Source organism: Phymastichus coffea, unplaced genomic scaffold (genome assembly GCF_024137745.1).
Source record: "Phymastichus coffea isolate CEN01 unplaced genomic scaffold, Cenicafe_Pcof_1.1 PCOF00011, whole genome shotgun sequence".
Taxonomy (NCBI): domain Eukaryota; kingdom Metazoa; phylum Arthropoda; class Insecta; order Hymenoptera; family Eulophidae; genus Phymastichus; species Phymastichus coffea.
In genome coordinates, this window is record NW_026706822.1 from 8034942 (window position 1) to 8061558 (window position 26617).

Genomic DNA, 26617 nt, shown 5'->3' on the forward strand with positions numbered 1-26617 from the left:
AACAAATTATTAACAATAGAGTTTGCAAAAGTAATTTTAATAATATATTATTATATGTATATATGTATACCTGATTTCTCTCGTAGTCAAATTATTATAGGCTAAAACAAATAGATCACAGCACAGTCAAGTTACAACAAAGTGAGAAATCAAGTATTTCATCCCATATATATATACTCTTCATCTATTATCCCTTCCTCATCGATCTTAATAAAGACTTATAGATGTGACTAAGATATTGTATATCCTCTTTTCTGTTTAACGTGTTTTTATGGAAGCTAATGTGTAACATTTCGGATATTCGTCGTTTCTTATAATTCTTTTCATAATCCAATATTTTACCTTTTTTCCAGTCAAATTCGTGTGAGAACGTTCTTCTTTGTGTAGCTACTGCTGTATCTGAATCAATGTTTTTTTTGTGTTCGTTTAATCTAATTTTTAAGGAAAGCTTACTTTCACCTATATAGACCGCTTAACATTGTTTGCAGTTAAAACTGTAGACAATACCAGTGTTGTCTAATAAATCAGATTTGTCTTTTCCTAAACGGATAATCTCTTGTAGTGGTTTTTGTAATAAAAGGATAGGCATAATGTTATGTTTTTTTAACACAGATGAACATTTTTTGAAGATGTTGCAATTATTAGGAATAGTGACTGTAGGTAATTTTTGATTTTCTAATTTTTTAGAATTATTATTCCTTTTTTTGGATATGTTTTTTTGATAAATAAAGATGGATAATTATTCTTTTTCAGAACATTAGTAATTATTTTTAAATGGAATTTTTTGTCAGCAAGTAAAAACACTCGGTCAACTAAATTTGAAACTATATTAACTTTTTGATGAATTGTATGTTCTGAGTTAAAATTCAAAACTCTGTCAGTTTGTGTAGTTTTCCTAAACCAGACAAATTCTAATTTATTATTATTTCTGATCAATTTTAAGTCAAGAAATGGAATAAAATTGTTCATTTCAATTTCAAACGTAAATTGTAGTCTATTATGATAAGAATTGAACGTCACGGTAACTAAATTAATTTTATCTTTCGGAACGCACATCAAAGTATCATCAACATACTGTAATAGAAAACAGGATTAATTCGATATTCATTCCGCAACACGCTCAGGCAATGTGTCTCTAAGTCTTCCATAACAATATCAGCTAGTAGAGGAGAGATAGGTGAGCCCATCGGGCTGCCAAATATTTTTTTATAATAAATTTTGTTGAACACAAAATATGTGTCATTATATAAAAATTTTATACTTTTCCGAATCTCCTCTATTGGAAACTCACAATTTTTAATTTGTTCGTAACGTTTGTCCAATCCCTCTAAGACTAAATCACACGATATATTTGTGAATAAGGAACTTAAATCCAATTATATTAAAACATGATAGTTTGGAATAAAAATATCTTTCAATTCTGTTTTAACTGTTCTTCGTTTAAAATGTGGTAGTTAGGTTTCTTTATAACTGTTTTAAGAGTACTATATAAGAATTTTGCTTATTTGTGAGTAGGGCTATTATTTGATGAAATTATTGGACGTAGTGGCACGTTTTCTTTATGAATTTTTGTTAATCCATAGCATTTGGCTATAGTTGTGTCCGTTTGCCTCAAATCATTATTATGCCAATATTTTTTCAGAAAACCATGGTCATTCCAGTCTTTTAAAATTGTTTTTACGTCTCCTTGTAATTTTTTCAGAGGATTTGATTTAACTTTGATATAAATGATATTGTCTTCTAATAAAGTATTCATTTTTTCTAAATATTCTTTTTTTGACATGACTACTGTGAAGTACATTTATATTTGCTTGTGTATGAATTCGTGCGAGTTTACGTATGCGTATACATAAATGCATAAGCACTACATGTACGCACCTAAGCTTATACTTTATATTTTATATATAAAAAGATGTGATTACACATACAATTCCGGCATTTAGTTCACAGCTAACCAACTCTCACCTCAAAATTCTACTGAGATCTGCTTTCTCAGCTTTGAAAGCCCCTAATCTCTTTTCTCCTTCTTTTACACCTCCTTCTTCACCCCTCTCTTCAACATCTAATTCTTTTTACCCCTTCATCTAAAAATAGAAGATTAATTTTATTTATTTTGTTTGCTATAATAATTAATCCATGAAATTCGGAATTGAATATAACACTCTACTTTCTTTCCTATCTTGTTCTTTTACTCTTTTTTCATCTTCTCTTCCGTCTCCTTCTATCCCTTCTCCTTTTCTTCTGTCTCCTTCTATCTCTTTTCCCTTTTATCTTCTTGTTTGTCCAAATCCTTCACCTTCGTGTCCTTCTTCTCCTTCCATCCCTTCTCCAGTTTATCTTCTTACTTCCTCCATCCCTTTTCCATTTTGTTCTCTTTATTCTTTCAATCCTTCTCTATTGTTTTTCTTCCATCCCTTCTCCCTTGTCTCCTACTTCTTTCATATCTTCACTCTTTTCTTCTCCTTCTTCTCTTGCTTCTTTTCATAAAAATAAAAGTCTAAATTTATTAATATTATTATATTTTATAATGCTTGAAATTTTTGAAATTCAATAGAAAAAAGAGAGTAAAATTGAGAGTGAGTAAAGGCATAAATTCCATCTATGAAAGCGTTCAAACATTCGAGGTACACTTCATTATCTATAAAAAAATTTTTTTTAGCGTCATCCGTATTATACATTTAAAATGAATCAAATGAAAATGTGCGCGTGTAGGTATGTCTTATGTATGGGTGTGCATCAGTATATTAACGGTTATCCTACACCGAAAAAAAATACATGTGTTGCGGATGGCAAGCGCGCAGCCAGGATCCATACACGTGGTAAAGCTTGGGTCACATCTGTCCGTCATAAATCTAAACGCGCCAATATGGCTAAGAAATTGGACCGCTCAGTCTTATGTTTAATTAGTTTCCGCTTAAGACACGGGCGCATACAGAGGTGATCCACGTGCAGATAACAAGAGGCAGCGCTGAGTAGCTCCTTGTATAACTGCCCAGATGTGTAGGCCTACGATTTTTGTAAACGCGCAGCGTACAAACGTTGCAACGACGCTAGTTGTACAACCTTGTCACTGCGCAAGCGATCGGTAGATAACGGATTGAACGTGTGAAATGTATGGGTTATAAGAGAGGCGTTCTGTAGTGGTGTACGAATACGCGCAGTATGAGAGTGGAAAATGTAAGTTACGTTATGTGATCGGTCTGTCGTTCGCGATTTCTGCATCCATACTATGGCCAATCAATACCAATCCTCCGTGGCTTCGTTTGTCTAATGTACACGGCTGTTAACATTTAAATCCATAGCCGTTGGCACAGATTGAGGGCACGTAAGTACCGTGCGAGCTCTCAAGGCTGTTTTGACTATAAGCAGAAGGCAACCAAATCACGGTTCGGTGTAAATACTAGGGTTATCTCTAGATCGTTCGGTGACTCGTGAACGAGATGGAATTAGTAAGAAAAAAATGGCGATAAAGAGACAGCAAGAGTAAATGGTTGAATAGAGAGAGAGAGAGAGAGAGAGAGAGAGAGAGAGAGAGAGAGAGAGAGGACGGACAACGGCGAAAATGACTAAAGACGACCAGGGGTGGAAAAGCAGCGCGCGTTCCAAGACACAGAACGCATAGCGCGCTAACCGTGGTGTGCGGCGGCGCGAGGCTTAGAAATTAAGAGAGAAGGGTAGTTTGGCGTGAGCTCTGGAGTAATTAGGGCCGCCTAGAGAGGACCATCCTGGATAGAGTTCCTGCTGCAGAGGAACCACTGCCACTGGTGCGACAGCTATATCTGCCAGGAAAGAGAAGCTATATTGGAAGCAGAGTCAGTTCCCGCAGCGACCATTCGTCGTCTACGGAGTAAAGGCCGTGCTGCGGCCCTTCCTGCAGCTACCTCCATCATCGCCAGGGCGCCGTTGTCAGTGGGTCTCCGCTTTTGCCGGCGTCGCCTCTCTACCGAAGGACCGACGGTGCCCGGTGGGTCCAAAGCCAATTTAATCTCTCTCGCGCCAGCTCTCGGTCGTTTACAGATTCCAGTTTATCAAGCGTAATTTTATTGCGCACGCTGAGCGATCTCGCTCGCGTGATCCCGCAAACTCTGGTCGCGAAATGCTGAGCGAGCGCGCTCGCCACGGCGAAGTAAATCTTGTAGCGTTTATTTGTAAATGGGCGTCAATAAATGAGATCGACATATGTAATGTAAGTTAATCAAATTATTTGAATCATCCTCCCCAACCAGAGCGAACGTGAAAGTCAGCGCCGCCTTTCTTTACCGAGGAAGAACCCAGTAAAATTTAGCAGAGACCAGCCCAAGGCGCACGGTGACTCACCCCTCTTGCAGAACGGGCTTAATTTTTGGGTTAGATCGTTATACGAGGTGTGATCAAAAAGTAAGGTGAATTTTTATTTTTCTCAAAAAATATTTAATTAATCATCAATTTTTATTTTATCTCCTTCAAAGTAATCCCCCTCGGATATAATACAATTGTGCCAACGCTTTTTCCAATCCTCAAAGCATTTCAAAAAATCATTTTTTGTGATCTTGTTTAGTTCATCCTTCGATGCCGTCTTTATCTCCTCAATCGTGGCAAAACGCCGTCCTTTCATGGGCCTCTTCAGTTTTGGGAACAAGAAGAAGTCACAGGGGGCCAGATCTGGGGAATACGGTGCCTGTGGCATCGTTACTGTGTTGGTTTTAGCCAAAAATTCGCGCACAAACAACGATGTGTGAGCAGGGGCGTGATCATGGTGCAAAAGCCAATTTTTATTTTTCCACAAATTTGGACGTTTCTGGCGGATTGCTTCGCGCAAATTGCGCATAACTTGCAGGTAATATTCCTTATTTACTGTTCTACCCTGTGGCAAGAACTCATGATGCACCACGCCCCTGCAGTCAAAGAAAACTGTAAGCAAAACCTTTACATTTCATCGAACTTGGCGTGCTTTTTTTGGTCTTGGTGATCCAGAATGCCTCCACTGGGACGATTGAGTCTTAGTCTCGACGTCATAACCGTATTCGTCACCTGTTATAACCCTGTTGAGTAAATCTGGATCATCGTTGACGTCATTCAGTAGCTCTTGGGTGATGCTCATGCGACGTTTCTTTTGGTCGAAATTGAGCAATTTCGGAACAAACTTCGCTGACACACGTCTCATGTCTAAAACACTCGTCAAAATTGATTGGCACGAACCAAATGAGATGCTAATATCATCAGCAATTTCTCTAATGGTAATTCGACGATTTCCCAACACTATTTTCTTCACTTCTTCAACATTCTCATCAGTTGTTGATATGCTGGAGCGTCCAGAACGAGGTTCGTCGTCGGTGTCTTCTCGGCCTTCTTGGAAGAGTTTATACCACTTGTAAACATTTTTTTGGCTTAAAGTAGACTCACCGTATGCCACTTTCAGCATTTCAAGTGTTTTGGAACATTTGATTCCATTTTTCACACGAAATTTAATACAAACTCTTTGATCCATGTTTTTAGACAGCAGCAAATCGTGGAGCACGCAAAACACTTCTAACCTTGATGCCTCTCACAAACAAACTAAACATACTACAAAGCTGAAATTTGGAACGTATGTTCTAGACGAGTGTACCGACATAACCAAATAAAAAAGTCGAAGATCGAACGGACGTAGCCCGCTAAATTTCAAAATTCACCTTACTTTTTGATCACACCTCGTATATAGAGTTCAAGCATTTTCTGCGTAAATCGTAATATCCCCGCGAACCTATGGTTTTTATTTTTTTTTCAACACAGAATCTGAAAATCGATTTATTTCAACATCAATTTTTGAATTCAATACGTTAAAAAGATAAATAGAAATTATAGTCTCGCAGGGACTTGTCAACGCACCCAAAAACACGTTACGTTCTAAATTAAGACCTATCTAAAAAAATCGTGCCTGTCTTCGAAGTAGAATTCTGAGCGCACCACGGTTGGCATGCTACGCGTTCTGAGCTTAGTATGCAAATGTCAGTAAATATAAAAAGTTTATAAATAATATAAGAAATTTTAAATTATGAAATAAATAATATGCAAAGTTTGTAAATAATATATAAAATACTCACCATTATTCGCTATTATGTCCACCGCGAACCAATTTTTCCTGAATTTGGCTTCAATTCGCTTTCCCACCCGCCTCGAATTCATCGACTGCACCAAACTATACTCCTTCACACCTTTCCACAAAACCAAACAGTACTTTTTCATTTCATTCGCGATGATCGGAATACCATAGCCATCTGACGGTTTTTGCAACTTGGTTATAAAAAGAAAATAGTTGCCAACAAATTTATTTGTTTTGTAGTTTATTTTTCGTTCCAAATTCGGTAAAATATAAAAATCGATTCTTTTTTTAATGCGCATCACTATCTAATGTACAAATTGAACGTATCAAAAAGATAATAGGGAATAATGTTAATTATTTATTTGATTTTAAAAATATCGGGTCACATTGGTTCAGTATATTCGACAAAGAAATGTATAGAGGGAAATTTAAGACAGAAATAGCTTTCAGCGAAACATTTTTTCGTTACTAATCAAGAAAGATTTCTACAAAGTTTCAGATCGATCAAAAAAATATTGAGAAAGAGCTTTTATACAAAATCTACGCGCTGGTTAGCAACAACGAAATTATGCTTACGTGGCTGTTGGCGTAGCACGATGCTGCGTGCAAGACCGTGCGTTTGTGGTGAAAACGCTCTATTGCAGTGATTATTTATAGAATTAATCTAAATCTTAGCAGAAATCTTCATTAATTTTTAATGAACAAATGTGTCTCTGGAAGTTATTCTAGTCTTCATCTTCCTTGCATTCATTTCGTCCTTGAGTGTACTATAAGCATGTGACTCGTAATGGTTTGCTTAGAATTAACAAATAATTAATATTATTCCACAATGGCTTTTTAATCAGTTTAAGGTATTCACCAAATCATTACACGTATTTGGAGAAAAGAATCTATTAATTATGATGATATTTGACGAAACTAAAGCAAGTTATTTGAAAAAAAACGTATAAAAAATTCCATTTCAAATTTTAGTTATTTAATTTTTCAATTCAATTTTTACTTTTTCTCTTAAACTTGACATGTTACTACAAAATGAAAGTTATAAAAAAGATAGCAATTATTACGGATATAATGGCAAATTTTATATTTTACTTTTTTTAGATTTTCAACTTTTGAAAATACATTATCAATGAATCACGTTTTGGAAAAATCGAGCCCCTTAATGACCTATACAAAATCAATATGGTGTTATTAATTCCGTTAATCGATCTTTCTTCTAATAATATAAAAACACATTTCAATGCTTTGACATGGGAATTTCATGACACCGATTTTCTTCAGCTAAGGCACACGCATATTAACCCTTCTCACCACTTCCCGCTCGTCACTGAGCGCACATACTTCTAAAGCCACACGCTGGTTGATCAATCTTTGAAGCTAATAACTTTCCATTATAGCTATTAGTAAGCTTTATATGAATAACAGAGATATATTATATCTAGATTGTAATGGTGCTATATTCTTCTATGATGTACCTACTCAAGCCATTTGCATCGTTCTTGTTAACTACTGCAGAAATATCTTTTGATGCACCCCATTTAGTTCAAGAGTTGACTATTTAGTTTGGACGTCCACTGTAAAACCTTACGTTATAAGCGAGCGTGAAAGCCGTCTGCTATTGCTATGTTACTGTTAGAAAGTGAGTATACGGGTAATTAAGAAAAGCATAGGGAGACATGACATTGTTATATCGAATAGACTTATTCTTTGGGATCTGTAGCTATACAAAAAAACAAAATTAACAATCAAGGTCATGTGACACATTAGCTGAGGTATCGTAGGCGAATAATGACCGAAAAAGTTCGTAGAAGTGAGAGAGAGACAGAGAGAGAGAGAGAGAGAGAGAGAGAGAGAGAGAGAGAATAAATTAGCAGCATTTGAAAAATGCTAATTCTTAAAAACAGTAATTCTGTTTTATTAAAATAGGATGTCATATTAATTTATAATTAATCCTTAACGAAATTATAGTATTCATATTTTAAAGTCAATATTATAACTATTTCTTTAATTGTTTAATATTTATTGAAATACAAGAAAAGTTCAACAAATATTTCAATTTACATTTTTAAATAAAAACTAATTAATATATTACTTATATTTTAATATTAATAATTTTATTGTACAAAACAATATTAACAACAAAATTAACATACCATATGCAAGCCATCCAATGAGCTATTAGCGCGAACGTAGCCATTAACAATACGAGTACAGCGGCTCCATACTCACTATATCTATCAATCTTTCGAGCGACTCTCACCAATCGTAGTAGACGTGCTGTTTTCAGTAGTCCAATAAGGGTGGTAGTCTGGAATATATTTAATTAATATTTTTATTAATAGCTTTTTACTTGAATTTCATATATTATTCAACTGAGGAATCAAGTGAATCACTATTCTCGTATTTCAATAATAACTTAGAAATGTTTAATTTGAAATGTAACTATTTATAATGTTCGTTCTATATCAGATTCTTTTAGCTTTTTAATTGAAAGAATTTTCTTTTCTTTTCTAAAGTAGAGTTTTAGAGTAAATTCAAGATTGTAAAATAGACATTTTTAGGACGAGGTCTCATAAATTGTGTTCGATATTCATCTCAACTTTCTTATGTTACAAGATATCAGAAAAGACTTTTATACGATAGACTTATATATTTATCAAATTTGTATATTTCATATTATACACTCCCGGTCAAAAGTATTTGCCTATTTAACCACCAAATCAGTAAAACTTAAAAGTTTAATATTTCAGTTGAAAAATGACTCACACAGGTGAACGAAGGCTAATTGACAAGTTTCTCCAAACACTTTCAAATAGTATACGAGGTCTGTCCCAAAAGTATTCGACTTACCTCGATTTCTTGACGCTGGATTTAATCTTAGTCATTCGCGGGGTGGTATCCTTCAAAATAGTTCCCAATTAATTAAATAAGATGCTCATATCGATGTTTCCTCTTATTAAAACACTCTTGAAAGTCAGACTTCGGAATCGCCTTTGGTGTATTCGTCGTATTAGTTTCAACAGTCTCTTTATCTTCGAATCGATGTTCCTTAATCAGTATTTGCAATCGAGGAAAAAGCCAAAAGTTGCAGGGAGACTAGCGAGCTGCACAACACTGCGTTTCAATAAATACTGCTGCACAAGGTTTGATGCGTACGCTGGAGCATTGACGTGATGAAGAAACCAGTTATCGGTTCCCCAAAATTGTGGTCGTTTTCTCCTGATAGCATCACGCAATCTTTTTAAAACTTTAACGTAGTACTCTTTGTTGATTGTCTAACCTGTAGAAGCATATTCGTGGTGTACAACGTTCTTATAATCAAAAAAATCAATCAACGTTAACTTGATATTACTTCAACTATGACGGGATTTTTTCGGCCGAGGCTCCAATGGAAGCTTCCTCTACAAAGATTATTGTTTTGTTTCAGGATCATAACCATAAATCCATGATTCATCACTAGTGATACTGATCATTTCTAGTCGGAGGTTTTTCTGCTGATCTTAGAGTAGTTTCGGGATGAATTTTGTATACACACGAGTCATTCCCAAATTTTCAATTAAAATTCCTCAAACAATACTTTTTGCTTTCGAACTGCATCTAACAATTTTTTCACAGTCAAACGATGATCTTGTTCAACTATGACACGCACACGTTCGACATTATTCGACGACGTTCCCGCCAAAGATCGACCAGAACGAGAGTCACTGTGAATAGATGTGCGGTCACTTCTGAACCGCCTATGCCACTATTTTATTTGTATTTTGGCCAAACATTTATTTATAGAGGCTTTTTGCAACATTTCAATAGTTTCCACGCAACTGTTATTGAGATCAATGCAAAATTTTATGCAAATTCGCTGTTCAGTTCGTTGTGTTATTTTTAGCAATAAACGAATTGCGATGATTGCAAAAAAGTCATTGTAAACAAATACATATTGCACGGAAAATAAGGCGTTTTATAGAACTATTGACAAAAAGATTAGGAGTTGCTGGTGGCGTTCGTACTGTCCAGAGGTCATCTAAATGTCTCCGCGTGAAGATATGAATATAGGTCGGATACTTTTGCGATATACCTCGTGCATAAAACAATGTAAATAAATTCATCTTTATCTTGTCATCAAAATTTAAATAAATATTTTCCAGAATTATTTACCCATCAAAGGTCGCGGTCGAGAGCCGTAGGTGAGTAGGCACGAAGTGGCCACGACGACTGCTGCCCAGCCGAAACACTTTATACAGTAAAATGGAAAAAAGTCAGATTTGTTCAACAGAATATACCTATTTCTTCATGCTTATACGTATCGATTTCCTAATGTGGTATATAGTATAAAAAGTCTAGATTATGCTCTATTATCCGAAATAAGATTTACTTTGATAGCTTTTGATTTGAGAAACTTATTTGAGTTTGAAATTTCGAGTAGTATTGCTTTTTTGCAATTTTAAGATTCTTATAACGCTTTGTTTTCTTTTTATCTGTCTCTAAGTCTTTTATGTATTTTACGTTTACTAATCACGTACAAAATAATTGATGATTCATGGTTCTCGATTGTTTCTTATTGTACGCTATGAGTGTTTTATGACATTCTACAGATGGGTTATTCTTGGCTATTTCGATTGACTTAAAACCCTTAGGTCACGGACTTTTTTTTAATTTGGCACAATTATTATACACATGAAAGTGAGATTTTTCCCAAAGTTTGATGACGATATATTAATTATATCAAAAGCTATTAACAATTAAAGAAAAATGATAAAAAATTTTCAAACGGCTATATTTTAAAAACTAATAAAGATATCGAAGTCGGATTTTTTTCATAATACTTAGAATGCCTTAAAATTTCAAAATAATTACAACAATAAACAATAAAAATTTTTTTTCGAAAGTTATTAACTTTTTGTTCAAACAATTGCTAATATCTCAAAAACTATATTTTTTTTTTTGAAAAATTCTTGCTCCTACGTATTCCTGAGGATTTTTGCTATCGAAATCAATCATAAAATTCAAGGGCCCAACATATCGGAAGGCGTTACCTTAATCAAAAAAAAAATTTTTATTGTTTATTATTGTAATTGTTTCAAAAGTTCAAGATATTATAAGTATTTTGGAAAAAATCCAACTTCGATATCTTTATTATTTTTTACAATATAGCCGTTTAAAAATTTTTTATTATTTTTCTTTAATTGTTAATAACTTTATAACGAACGGCCAGACCCTCGTTATGTCTCTCTCTCCCCACACATAATTATAATTATTTTTATATATATATATTTGTCATATAATTATTTCACTTGTATGGCAGCCAAAGGTAAGTCAGAGAGAGCGCTAATAGAGGGCGAGCTGGAGAGAGAGAATTCGGGAGGCCGGCGCGACGCGCGCGAGTAGGAGAGTGGGGCAAGAGAAAGCCCTGCGATAAGAACTCTCTCTTGTACCGGCGACTTCGAAGCATGTGGACGTGTGACGAGCGGATATACGTGCTTGCGACCTTTTGTGATCTGCGACTATTTCCTTGGTGTTTCTGGCGAGTACGCGAGTGCCCACTCGGTATGAGGTTTGGTGCCGAGATTGCCCCAGTGTTTTTGGCGAGCTAATTCTAGCGACTACGCGTGCGAGCATTCAAAGCCGCCCGCCTCTTGACCGCCTTCGAGTTGCGCACTGCGCGTCTTCGCGGGCCACGTGCGAGGCCGACAACACCGTCTCCAGGGTTGACTCCGAGACGTCATTGTAAGTACCACCTCGAATATGTGTCTCTCTCGCTAACTTTTCGCCGCTCTCTCTCCCGCTTACGCTGCGTACTAACTTTGTACTATTCTCTGTAGTAAACTCAATGCTGCTCGTATATCTGTTTTCTTTCTCTGCGCTTCCTTTTTACCTATCGTAAACAATCCTGTTCCGTCCGGCTTTCGCACCTGAATTTCGTGATCGCTCCAAAGCGCTCATAGGACTACACGACGCTCTCCGCGGGCCAAGGTAACAGACGCTGCACCACGACGTTCCTGTTGCTGCTGGGTTAGGCTTTGCGCAGCCTATTACGAGGCCCACTCCGAGCTGTTTCTAATTCCCTCGTAATTTATATAACGAGTGACCCGCGTTGGGTCAAACCCCCGTTATAACTTCTAATATAATTAATATATCGTCATCAAACTTTGGGAAAAATCTCACTTTCGTGTGTATAATAATTGTGCCAAATTAAAAAAAAATCCGTGACCTAAGTCAATCGAAATAGCCAAGAATAATCCAGTTATGGAATTCATGGTTCTCCATGCTTCCTTAATAATCATGCAAAACTATAAAAGTGCGATTCAACTTAATGTAATAACCAGATTTATTCATAAATTCATTTATTTTTAACTATTCTACGTTAATATTCTACATGTTTGTGTAGAAAAAATTTGTTTTATCAATGTAAAGAGGAGTACGAAATAGTTTTTTTACGTTTGTGACTCGAATTGAATTGCATATAGTTTCTTGCGATCAAGGGTCTCGGTCGATAGCCGCAGGAGGGTAGGAACAAATTTAGCTGTAGCTCCATCCGACATACACTACTTATACAGTAAAATGGCTGTTCTCGAGAAAACTGAACTCTTTTTATTCTTTTTGTATTTCCCTGTAACCTTCTGATTACCTATTAGTCAAATCAAAAGTTGATGATAACATCTATACTTCAAAAAAATTTCATTTTAAATATTACTGTTTTTTAAAAGTTATTCAAGAATACGTTCTGTTGGCTTTTTGTCAAACTGTAATAATTAATATTCAGTGTGTTTCAGACCACCCGTACACCCCTTTTAAAATCTGAAATACGTGTTTGTGTGAAAAGTGGTTCAAATGAAAGTTGCTAGACTCTGAGGCACATATTATGGTGATCTTGAGTTTGACCTTGAAGGTCAGTTTCAAGGTTATTTCAAGGTAAACTTTGCTTTTTTGAATAGGAACCCCTATCTTTGACACCGGATTTGGAAAGAGCAGGAAATACTACCTTCAGATGGCCTATCACACATGGGGTCCGGAAGACCCCCAAGGTTATTCCACTAGGTTCAGTTTTGTTTTTTTTCTTAGTTTTTTCCGTTTAAATGGCTTAAAAATTATTACCTTCACGGTATTATTTCTAAAAGGTCATTTCGGAGTCATTTTAGATTTTTTGAACAAAAAACTTTGAATGATAACTTTGAAGTAGGTTATTTAGACTGAAGCGATTATTCAGATGAGACATGGTATTCGTTAACACGGATTCTATGTTGATAAATTAAATAAAAATGTTTGAAAGAGGTTTTCGAAAAAGTCATTTTCAACCTCGGAATTAGTGTGGCTTAAAATATGTAACAAAGCGTATGGCTGGTTTTAGTATTGCTCTGGAATTTTGTCAAGATTGATTGTATCTATTTGTTTTTGTTGATATGGTGAGTAAAATAAGTAGGAAGTCTTGCATTAATAATGATTAAATATTTATTAGAAGAAAGAAAGTTATTAAATATTATAAACTTATAAAGCATTTCGGAGCACACATTGCTTACACTCTCTATCAGTAGCGCTACGCAAAAATACATACTTCACACACACTTGCGCACGCACACACACATTCCATAATGGTGCGTTCTCACTTACTATACAGTCGACGTTACATATAAACGAACCTTATTTCTCAACAGTTTTCTAAGTTTAAGTATTACTAAAATATTGTGAATGTAAATGAAATTGTAATTGAAATGATGATATCTACGTATCTAAAATCAGGTAGATAGTTGTTTAAAGGAACTGAATTTCGAATTAATCAAGTACCACAAACTTATGGAATATACCTGTTGTTTATTTACCTAAAATCTATTTCTATAGAATTTAATGTATTTAATTTTATTATTTTATGTATTACAACGGTAGTCGATTCGATTAATCGATCCGTTCGCGATTCGTACACTCGCGATATTAGTTCGAACGACTAAGAGAGAGAGAGAGAGAGAGAGAGGTCGCGCGAGAGTTTGAAAATAATCAGTTAAGCCTCAGCTGATTTTGCGAGAGTACCGCCAATTTAGTTTTTGCACTGTGTTTCGCCGTTGTTTGCATATCGAAAGTTTTCTGGATTTTTGAGCGTGCGCGAGTGATAGCATCACAGAAAGATTTCGGTAGGCGATAGACTGACTTTTTTTCGCTCGCGCAAGCTCTTTTAACGCCTGGGGGCGATGGGGGGGGGGGGATCCCTCTCTCGACTCCTCAAAATTGAGAAGTGTGGAAAGAGCAGCAATTTTCTAATTGGCTGACTGTCATCTTACCGCTTTTCTCCTTTTCTTTTCGGATCCTGATTGGTGCAGGAGCGTGGAGAAAACCGGGGGCGTGAACCTAAAGATACGGGCCCGATCTCGAGAGATGGTTCTACAAGTATTGTTTTTCCTCTATTTTATTATTTCTATTTTATATTTCATGATTTCCTCTATTGATAAAAAACAAACAAGTAGCTATGAATTTCATTGATCTTATGATTACAGCATTACATTTAACAAAAAAGGCTGGAATAAAATTATTCAAGGAAATCAATATAGCATGTAACTATTGAAGATTGAAGAACAAGTTTGAGTATAATAAAAAAATTGTATGATAAAAATGCCTACTTGCTTGCAGAAGTTTACCTTTCCTGAAAGGTGTAAAGGCCGAACGGCGGGGGGGGGGGGGGGGGGTTCTAATACTCGACCTTTTACGAAACAAATTGCAAAAAATATGGAAAATAAATTTATAGCATTTTTCAAGTAGTTCTTCAATCACTCCTTTAAAATTTTTTTTATTTAAACTTAGCTATTTTATGCGCATTTTCATTTAAAATAATTTTAATCATTGACCATTTGTATTAGTGAATATTCAAATCAGAAAAAAGAAAAAATCAATAAATAAAATTTAAAATAAAGAAATAAACTACTTAAAAACAATTTATGTAATCCAACTCCATTCTCATCTATAAATGAAGTCCGGATTAATTAAAATCCTATCCTAAAAGACTAATAAGTCACCAATATTCGGTGTTATAATCAATGGACACTAACATTTTTTTTTTGAGGATTAGTTTTTTTTGATTCTCTATCAAATATTTACATTATAGTCTAAATTCTAAATTGATAGATGATAAATAAAAGAAACAAAACACGAAGTGCTTTGAATAAGGCTAGTTTTATAAAATAATAAAAAACTACTTTGCCTAATTAAGATAGCCAGTAGTTAGATTTCATGAACGATAAGCACCTGACACGCGCCAAAGTCGAAATTTGGCATGGACAATAGGAGGACCTACAAATAAACTTAGGCATTCAGATGAGTTTGTTATTGATAACAAAGATAGAGGAACCACTGTAACACCCATAGAATATTGCTCCCTACTAGCACAACTGCCCTAACAGCAGTAAAAGAAGCTATACAAATAGAAAGATAAATAGAGTTGGGTAAATCGCTAAGAAAGAAAGTCTCGATTTCATTACGATAGCCCCAACAACCTTTAACGATATGCTAAATTTATAAAGAAGTTGTCCACGAAGCTCTAAATTGCAGTATATTAACAAATGCACAGAAATCCTATAGATATTGCAAAAGGTCCGGATATGAGGAAAATGATTGTTCCTCAAAACTGAAAAAACCCACGGAATTCTGCCAATTATGCGCAAAAGGACATACTGCTCGCGAATATAGGGCTTATCTGAAATGTCAGGTCTGTCAAAAACTCGGCCATGTAGCCAAAGACTGCAGATACAAAGTTCAAATCAGGATGATCAACGAAATAAAGTACCAATTATGCGAGAGAATTGACCATACGAAAAAAAAATATCAAATAAAATGTGATAATCCTCAGAATAAAGTAAACAGGGAATGTCATTTTTGCAAACGTCGCGGTCACTTTATGGCCGACTATTTCCGTCGGAAAGCATTATTGGAACAAAATCAGGAAAACGAACGGCGGTCCTCGCAAATCAGCGCGATGTAGAGGACAAAGATGCAACAATCACCCCAAACCAAGGAGGTGTCTTGACGGCTGGTTTCATAATAAATGGACCAAGATACCGTTGATAGGCGCTAACCTCCAAAACAATATAAGATTTCAAATAATGATCGATACAGGGTCCGAAGTTAACATCATGAAAATTGGAGTAGTAAGAAATAATTTAGAACTTATCGACAATTTTAAGTTTCAATGCCGCCTGTTAGTGGGAGTCGGTCCAGAATCCGTTTCTACCATAGGTTCCGTAAAAATTACAATATTCGGAGCGCTTACTAAATTTTACCTAGTTAACAATAATTTCCCTATGCCTTGTGAAGCCTTGTTAGGAGCAGGATATTTTCTAGAAAATGAAATAGAAATAAATTATCGAGAAAAGAAACTTTTGGTCAAAAATCATAGAATAAGCTTTCAAGAGGGTAACAATCATGTTAATGCAAGATTTTACTCTGTTCACAACGCCTCAACCTATAAAGAAAATATTATATCTAGAATTTAAGTACAAAATCCACCGACTAACACGGAAGAATATTTCTTACTTGACACAGGCTCCGAAGTAAACCTAATCAATGCTCATTTACTGCCCCCGGAAATGAAATTGATAACACCCAAAAGATAATTTTAAAAGGTATAGGTGGTGACGCCCAAGCAACCTTAGGGTTTACCGAAATAAAATTCTTTGGTACTAACTCTATATTCCACGTAGTAGTTGATGACAACTTTGGAATACCGCACGAAGGAATCTTACGTTCTTTATTTTTCAAAAATTGAGAAGACATAATTGATTTCTAAAATAATAAATTTTTCGCCAATGGATACTTCGTGTCTATGGTATTAGGAATTTCTTTTTTTTTTTATTTAACGTCGCTCTTTTTATGCTCCATCAGTGCTAATCAGCGACGGAGGCTTGCAATGTGTTTGAGAACAAAGCACTGAAACTATTTTCAGTGGTGCTTGTATCAATCAGCAGGGACTGGGAATCGAACCCGGGGGTATTAGGAAATGATAATAAAATAAGACCCAAATCCGAAATTCAAATCGCAACTAAAAACTCCAACTTCGATTTTGACAAAGTGCTAAGTGAGCTCATACCACTCACTGAATTAAAAGATTATTCAAAGAAGGAAAAAAGAATTAGTTTGGCTACCCACTTTACCCATAATATCTTAAAACCAATCAAACCAATCTAATCTTAAACCAGTCAAATTCTAATTATTATTATTTCTGATCAATTTTAAGTCGAGAAATGGAATAAAATTATTCATTTCAATTTCAAATGCAAATTGTAGTCTATTATGATAAGAATTGAACGTCTCGACAACTAAATCAATTTTATCTTTTGGAACGCACATCAAAGTATCATCAACATATCTATAGTAGAAAACAGGATTAATTTGATATTTATTCCACAACACGTTCAGGCAGTGTTTCTCTAAGTCTTTCATTACAATATCAGCCAATAAAGGAGAGATAGGGGAGCCCATCAGGCTTCCAAATATTTGTTTATAATAAATTTTGTTAAACACAAAATATGTGTTAATAAATAACTTTTTTCCATTATTACAAAATTTATCATTTAAAACAAACAGAAACATGTTTTGCAAAAAGTGAATATACTCGTATTAAGAGCTTAGAATGGTCAGATGCTTAAATGTTTTCGATGATGTTTTTTATAATACCGTGTAACATGGGACAAGATCAGGCAGCGGTAGGCTAATTGACCGCTGCTGACTCTCTCATGCGCAATGAGTAATATTGGCTCTCGCGACGTATTTGACAAAGTACAGGTCACGCGATATTTTCATATTTTGTATTTATTTCATGTTTCCCTGAGTCAAGGCCATATGACGTCACACCACACTTACAACACACTTACCAAGTACACACAAACAATTACCAAGCCCACTCTCGGAAGCTAAGTACAACGAGATGAGGGGCAATGCTAGCAAAGACGGAGAAGAAAAGGAATTCAAGAAAGAGTTCTAGGCTGCGGTCAACGCCGGACGTTCTAAACCCGCGCTCATCATACTGCGCCGAGATAACGCTTTCTCCGGCATTCGAAATTGCATTGCAAATTCAGTCTTTGATTGGCTAAAGTGTGCCTCATTCAATCATAAGTGATCACAATGCATTGTTTGCCGTTATTTTGCCTAAATAATCACCTACCGTCAAAGGTCTTGTTCCGTGTTAATCAGCGAGCATGTATCAGTAAGTGAATTATCAGAGCTTTGTAAGCAATTAAGGTAACAGTCATTTCAAGCTTATTAAATTGCTTCAATCATTCATTGTGTGACTCAAATCTTACTCTAAATGGAAATTTGACTATCGGCGAATCAATTATATCATTAGCGATTGTAAGTGACCTCGCGTTATTAGAATCTTTTGTTTTCCTCTATGCCTGGCTTGACTATCGTACGGTTAAGCCGAAGAGAGCCAAAGTTCTAAAATTACAATTTTGAAATATTTAATTTAATTAGCCGTCGAATTAAACGAGTAAGTCGAAGCTCATTATCGTGTTATTATTCGTTCAAATACCATCACGATTAATTGCCTAGTTTAATTAACGAGTATTTGTTTGTTCAATCTATAATAAATCTCATATTTATCATTTACTTTAATTTTTATTATAGACATTTAATTGTATGCAATCCCCAGTTCCTTATCCCATTTTCTCTAGGTAAATTCACAGGAACCTGCTCCCGCTCTTCAATATTAGAGCTAGCCATATCTAAAGGAGAGGCACTGCTCCCTCACTTCCCCTCAGTGCCTGGCGCCCTTGCGCTAATCGCGTGAATCATCGTACATTTCTTGCCTTACCGTAACCACGCTGTTATAATTGGCACCCATCGTGCGGCCGCGTGAATAGCCTAATCAAAATTTTTTTTTCTTTCCCTCCCTTCCCCCGCTTCGCGTGTGTAACTGCCTTGACGAAAATTTTTTTTTACACATAGCTTTGCCTTGGCAGGATAAATTTTTTTTTTAAGTACATTGCGCCTCCCCTTTGCGCGCAAAGAAAAAAAAAAAAAAAAAAGGGAAATAAAACGCTAAATTAGAGCGAAAAGAGATTGGAAGAGATAGAGAGATTGAGAGAGAAAGAGAGAGAGACACCGTTGACGTGACGTCACGGCTCGGTACGCTACCGCGCAGCTAATCGTTCGGCCGCCTTCGTGAGTCGTCGGCTGCTCTCAGACGCCGACGCGCGCAGGCAGCAGCCGGCACATTACTGCACACTAACAATCCAGCAACCGACTAGTCCACGTCTGCTACAAGAAAAAAAAAAAAAAGTGCAAAGATGCCAAACTTCGGTAACCGCAGTGCGAGAAAAGTGTCGGCGGAAGTTTCAGAGACGGCACATGCAAATACCTGCCTCCAGGAGTAAGTACCCTCGTTCGCTTACACATTTAATTACGCTTTTGGCGCAGAGACACGCTGCATGCGCGACGCCGCTGACAGGCTTTGCTAGCTGCCTGCATGATTTTTTTTTCTCTCTCTCTGCACGCTCGCTCCGCTACCTCGCCACTGTGCGCCGTGCTACACCCGCCCGCGAAAATTTTTTTTTTTTTTTCCTCTCTGGTCGTTGTTGCCTTCTCTCTCCTCTCAACATACAGTGCCGGTCAGCCACTTTTACCCCCCCACGGGCAAAATCAGTCTAACTTCAAAGTTTTATATCTCTGGTAGAAATTAACGTACAGAGACGCGCGTGGGTGCGTTTGAAAGGTCTTTCGGAGAGCTTTCAAATAATATGACTCACGGTTGCCATCGATTGTTTTTTTAAATTTTGCAACAATTATGCAAAATTGAAAATTCTGAAATTTTTTTATTATTTTTGACAATTAGCCAATTTTGGAAAAAAAATCGTACGAAAATTTGAAGTACACCATTTTTTAGCTATTACCAAGCCCTATCTGAATCACTCATCAAAAATTTATTTTCGTCAAATATGACGCGCGCACGGGCATTTTTTCCTGGAAGTGACAGTTTTTTTCAACATTTTTTATCTCCGTCAAATTGTAACAATCGAAAAAAATTTATAGGAGAAAAAATGTTTGTTTTTTCACGTAGAATACTGCAATAATTTTCTTTTCGGTTTTTCGAAAAATTTTTTTTTTCGGTTTTTTTCAATTTTTTTTTCTCACAGTCGGTACGCTAAAAAGATGAGAAACCACAAAAAAAAATTTTTTTCCACCCATTCAATAATACTACATAACAAGTATCGTAAATTACATCAAAAAAAAAATCTTTTTTTTTTCGACCTTGAAAAATAATTTAAACCGAAAAAAAAAATTTTTCGAAAAACCGAAAAGAAAATTATTGCAGTATTCTACGTGAAAAAACAAACATTTTTTCTCCTATAAAATTTTTTTCGATTGTTACAATTTGACGGAGATAAAAAATGTTGAAAAAAACTGTCACTTCCAGGAAAAAATGCCCGTGCGCGCGTCATATTTGACGAAAATAAATTTTTGATCAGTGATTCAGATAGGGCTTGGTAATAGCTAAAAAATGGTGTACTTCAAATTTTCGTACGATTTTTTTTCCAAAATTGGCTAATTGTCAAAAATAATAAAAAAATTTCAGAATTTTCAATTTTGCATAATTGTTGCAAAATTTAAAAAAACAATCGATGGCAACCGTGAGTCATATCATTTGAAAGCTCTCCGAAAGACCTTTCAAACGCACTCACGCGCGTCTCTGTACGTTAATTTCTACCAGAGATATAAAACTTTGAAGTTAGACTGATTTTGCCCGTGGGGGGGGGGGGGGTAAAAGTGGCTGACCGGCACTGTACCTAACCCAGCAGTTGACAGCTGAGGTTAGGTTGTTGGTGGCTGCTACAGGTGTGATAACATACTACAACACTCTGTGTGCAAAGAATAGCACAACAGAGTGTTGCACCAACTCACATGCCACCTGAAGATTACACAAAAGTATCTCAGGTAGCTGTCCCGGTTAAAAGACTAACCGAGGCAGCTTGACAGGTGAGCGTAGCCAGCACACCAACACAATTTTGCCTTCACCAAGAAGAATAGTGGAGCACACAGGGGACCTACGCATGGGTCCAAAGCCCCATAGCACCTGTGATGCAAAATATTTATTTTTTTTATTGCCTTGAGTGCTCGCTTAGCAATTTTGGTCAGTGGTGCTTGGAGTTAGCACACATGCAGCTGACAGCTACTAATCATTAGCTGCACAGCAACTGAGTGCCCTCCAATCTTTTTATTATACTCACCTGTAGGTAATAGAGACCCAGCGCACCTGTAATTTTTGTTTTTTTTTTCAATTTGTTTGCCTTTTCCTGCTTTTTCCTGCCTTCTCTTATTTTATGAGATGTTGTGGTATAGCTGGCTATCTTGCTAACTGCTATTTTCTCTGTGCTGCTTTGCGTTGCATTGATGTTGTGCCATGCTTGAGTGGCCACGCTTCTGCCTCTTAGTACAATCCAACTGCTGTTTGTTGCAAATAGCACCTGCCGCTATACAGTGAGTGACCGCCTGGAACCAAAGCATCACTGGACCGGGTACATAGGATAGGCAACCGAAGAAACAACTCAAGAGGTACAGGATTAGATAATGCAAGGGTAAATGAAGCTGCTGCTGAGTATATAGCGACAAGTGAGCTGTTTGAGAGCAATAAGTCTCTCCAGTGAGTGCCAAGTTGACGGCATCAATGATATTGCCTTCTAAGGACAAGGCAAAGGAAGACATAGCTACGCCTGGTCTTGTAACCTCACCCAAAGCCTATATAATTAGCGAGTGACTCCAAGAAAACTCCATGTCTTAGTATAGGGACTTGTTTTCTTTCTTTTTTTTCAGATTTAATTGCCTTTTAGGTACAGCACTGACCGAATACCCTCAGCCCTTAGCAATTAAGCAATAAATTTGAAATATCTATTAATAATTTAACTATCATTATTTCATTTATTACTTATGATATTTTTATATATATACAATTAATTTTTTTTATATATTACCCTAGCATAGTGCCTTCTGCTCCCTTAACGGACAACAGCATAGTAGTGCTCCCCTCTTTTGATTCTCTTTTGCTTTAGGTACCACCCGAGCAGCTGATGCCCCTCAAACATAAGAGGGTGAAATAAATAAGCAACCCTACCTGCAAACCCCATTCTCTCTCTCCACTTGTAAACACTTTAGCGTAGGACAAACGATAGGATTAGCCAGGGAAACAAGCACAAGAGGCAAACCTGAGAATTTATAGGAAACCACAACAAGCCAGAAGATTTTTTCTTTAAAGTTACTTTACTTCTTTGCCTGCTTAGTGCACCTTGCACTTGTGGTCTCCAGGTCTTGCCCTCCAACTGCTTGTCGCACTTCCAGTTTTTTTTTTGTGCCCCTTTAGCAAGCAAGTCTGCCCTGTGCTGCAGCCCCTATTAGCACAGCCCAAGCCACACTAAGCCGAACAAAACGGAGGCTCTGTGACCAGTGCATCAAAAGTATATCAGATTTTTGAAAGTAACAGAAGGACTGACAGCTATTATACTAGGAGAGATGGACCAAGCAGCGTTAATGGAGTGGGTCCACAGGTTGGAAACAAGAGAACTACCTATAGCATTGGAGAGCCTACGTCTAGATGCATCAGGGTCAGAAGCGGACCAAAGGTATAGGCTATTGAGAGTCTGCCTGCAACAGACTAATGCCAATGGAACCACATGGCATCCTAGTCTTAATACAACAGGTATAAGCACAGCTGCACCCAGCATTGGCATGCTGGTAACCACATGCACAGTGTCGGCCCCCATAACTACTCCAGTGTGTAGCCTGGTGAGCACCACGGCATGGGCAAGGCATTTTGGAGCAGCGACGCAACCATTGCAGCATAGGTTCAATTTGCCAACAACATCCATGGCACGACCACTTGCTTCAATACCTGAATTTGTACCTCGTAATTGGTCCCTGCCTTTAAATAGTAATATTAGCATTAGTAGAGATAGTGATATGAGCCTACCAAATCAACAGTATTTGAACTACCCAGCACAAGGTGCTACTTTGCCTTATGCGCCTGCCGGAATGGCAGACGCCAACAGCACCTTGACCTGTGGTAATGAGACATCACCCCCGTGTTCGGGGTATGCTCAATACTCACGGACTCCATTGCCTTACCTTCAAGAGCTCTCGGTCATTAGAGATGACCCAGCTCCTACACAGATTGGACCCAATGCACATAACTCCCAGACATTGATGAACCGATCACAACAGTCGGTATTTACAGACGACTCGTCATTAGCAGCCTACCAATCGATGTTGCGTCAAGGACCAACTTCAGTGGAAACTCAATCGGCTTCAGCAAATAAACCGAAGATCACGGAAGCTGCAATGCCTTATATGTCGTCTACGGGATGGAACCCAGCTGTGTCATCGGTCAAAATCACTTTGCCTAGCACTACATATCAACCGTCGTTGCCGATGTTCGGTTCGACGGACAATCAAGTGCCCCCACGCTTAACTTTATCCCCAGTCGTAGCAGCACCACCACATGCCTACGTCTCCAAAAATGCAGGAGACATGGTACGCAAGTGGCAACTGAAGTTCGATGGTAGAAGGGATCATAGTGTGGAAGAATTCCTGTATCGTGTTGAGGAATGCAGACGTGGCTCAGCATTATCCTCAGCAGATGTGCTGAATGCAATGCCTATAATGTTGCGAGGAGTCGCACTCCAGTGGTACCGTCTTCACCTCCAAGACTGGTCATCTTGGACCGATTTTGTCACGCAATTCCGCAGGAGATTTGCTGGTCCATATTTCCAGTTGCGAGTGAGAGAAGAGGTGAGACGGAGGACGCAAGGCGCGTCAGAGCCAATTGCCGACTATTTGGTGAGCTTAACGCACATCATGAGATACGCAGTCCCAGCGTATACGGCAGCGGAAGAGCTCGACATTGCCTATGCGAATATGCACCCTAACTATAGGTGCCGCATAGACAATATGAAGATCCGGTCGCTGGCAGATCTTGAGCGATACGGCGAGGAACACGAGCTAGCGCTCATCCTCAACAAAACTTGGCACCCACCACCATCTAAGGGTGAGTCTTTCTTCCCTGAACATGCGTTCGAGGAAGCAAAGGCAACCAAGTTGCCGATCGCCGCAGCGACCGAGGTCAAGATCGAGCCAGCCCCTCCCGCAGCTCCAGCCACTACCCCGGACCACAACTCTCGTCGCGGTAAGGCCAACAGGCCTACACCGCAGAAAAATGCAACAAAACCTACTGAGTCGGTAGCCGCAACCGCCCCTTCTACACCGGTAGCACAGACTCCGCCAACTACTCCTCCAGCCACAGCTGAACGGCACTGCTACTGGTGCAAGGCGAAAGACGTAACTGTCCGGACCTGCACCAACCCGTCCTGCGTAGAACGCAAACAGCAACGGGGAAACGCACGCCGAGGACGACGGTCAGGGTCGACATCGTCCCCTACCCCGACGACTCAGTAGATTTACCTGAGATCGCGTGCGCGTGCTCTTTTTGTGCCTCTAGTAGCAGCCACGCTCGCGACTCTAGATTTTATTTGCCGTTAAAAATAGGTGCTCACAAGTATCAAGCACTTGTGGACTCAGGCTCGATGCACACCTATTTTGGACAAAGGACTTTTAATGATCTTCCCGCAGAGCAACGAAATGCAGTCGTGTCTGTGGTACGACTAGCTGATGGATCGACAACAACCACTGGAGGCGAAATCTCTTTAGATATTGCCTTGGGTAAGATATGCCGACCCCTCAAAGCTCGCCTACTTCCATGCCTGGCCTATGACTGTGTGCTAGGAATCGACTTCCTGAAAGATTTTGAATTAAGGATCGATTTCGGCACCAAAGTATGGTCACTGCCTGGCTCTCAGCCCGGTGAATTTAATACCGAGCAGAACCCTGTGGAGCAAGATTCTGTATCCGCCTTAGCCGCTATTAAAGAGGTCTCTATAGTCGAGGAAACTCGAATATATGAGTTACTTGACCGGTTTAAGAAACCTCCAGCGGCTGGTTTTGGCGTGACAAATCTTGTAGAGCACTCCATTGATGTGCAGGGTCATGAGCCGATAAAGCAGCGATACCATCTAGTCTCCAAGCCAGTCGAGGAAGCGCTACACCAACAGCTAGACGAACTTGTTGCCTCAGGAAAGGTGGTAAAATCCAACAGCCCCTGATCCAGTCCAGTAGTTATGGTGCGCAAGCCCAACGGCACTTGGCGATTCTGCATTGATTTTCGTAAAGTCAATGCAGTAACTAAAAAGGATGCCTATCCCTTGCCTTATATGGAGGATATTCTCCGTAAGCTTAGTACAGCAAAATACATAAGCACTATAGATCTGAAGAATGCCTATCACCAGATACCCTTTGCCAAAGAAAGTCAGGAAATCACTGCTTTCACAGTCCCTGGTAGAGGTCTACATCATTATGTAGTAATGCCTTATGGGTTGGTCAATGCTCCAGCAGCATTCCAACGGTTGATGGACACACTGGTAACTACAGACATAGACCAGTGCGTCTTTGCCTACCTAGATGACCTGGTGATAGTGACAAGCACATTCGAACAGCACTTAACAGTGCTAGAAAAAGTGCTTTTGCGAATACAAGATGCCAACTTGGAAATAAATTGGGACAAGTGTGAGTTTTGCCGACCATCGGTGAAGTACTTAGGATATAGACTAAGTACTGAAGGGTTAGCCCCAGACACCGATAAGATCGCACCAATTTTAAACTACCCAGCCCCTAAGAACTTAAAAGAACTTAGAAGGTTAATCGGTATGGCGTCTTGGTACCGCAGATTTATCAGCAATTTCTCAGATATAGTTGAACCATGGTTACGTCTGATGAAGAATAACGTCCGATTTAAATGGGGAGAAGAACAAGAACGGTCTCTTAATATTATAAAACAAGTTCTAACGACCGCTCCCACCCTTGCCTTCCCTGACATGAAGCTCCCTTTTTGCCTACAAACGGACGCATCGAATGTCGGCCTAGGAGCAGTCCTAACCCAAACTCGAGAAGGGGTAGAACAAGTCTTGGCTTATGCATCACGTGCCCTTACTCCAGCGGAACGCAACTACACAGTGACTGAACGAGAATGCCTAGCGATACTATGGGGAGTAGAAAAGTATCGCCACTACCTGGAAGGCACTCACTTTACTGTAATCACAGACCACAGTTCACTGCGTTGGTTGCAGTCGTTTAAGGACCCAAAAGGTAGATTGGCACGTTGGGCAATGCATTTAGCGCAATACGATATGGAAATAACCCACCGTAAAGGCGCTCTACACCACGTCCCCGATGCCTTATCAAGAATGTTCCCGGATGAAGGGGAAATAGCTTCCATAGAGACGATAACAGACCCATGGTATACTAAGCGACTAGCGGAAATAGAAACAAACCCACAAAAGTTCCCCAACTGGCGAGTAGAAGATGACAAGATGTTCAAACATTTGCCTAACCCAATAATGGAGAATATGCTGGAAGACCTCCAACCATGGAAACTAGTATTGCCTGCAGAACTCAGGGAGAAAGCCCTGATGGATGCACATAACACTCCGACCGCAGGACATTTAGGAATTGAGAAAACGTTCCGCCGTACCAGTGCAACGTTCTATT

The 26617-nt window shown here is 38.1% G+C and overlaps 1 protein-coding gene across 5 annotated transcripts in view; it reads right to left on the bottom strand.

Moving 5' to 3' along the window:
* The window catches only part of LOC131672074 (potassium voltage-gated channel unc-103), a 1608120-nt gene that overhangs the window by 962842 nt on the left and 618661 nt on the right, over positions 1-26617 (bottom strand). For all 5 annotated transcript variants that reach the window (XM_058949027.1, XM_058949035.1, XM_058949044.1 and 2 more), the window contains one exon: positions 8215-8369. In XM_058949027.1, the coding sequence (XP_058805010.1) occupies positions 8215-8369 (155 nt within the window). The remainder of the gene's footprint in view (positions 1-8214; positions 8370-26617) is intronic.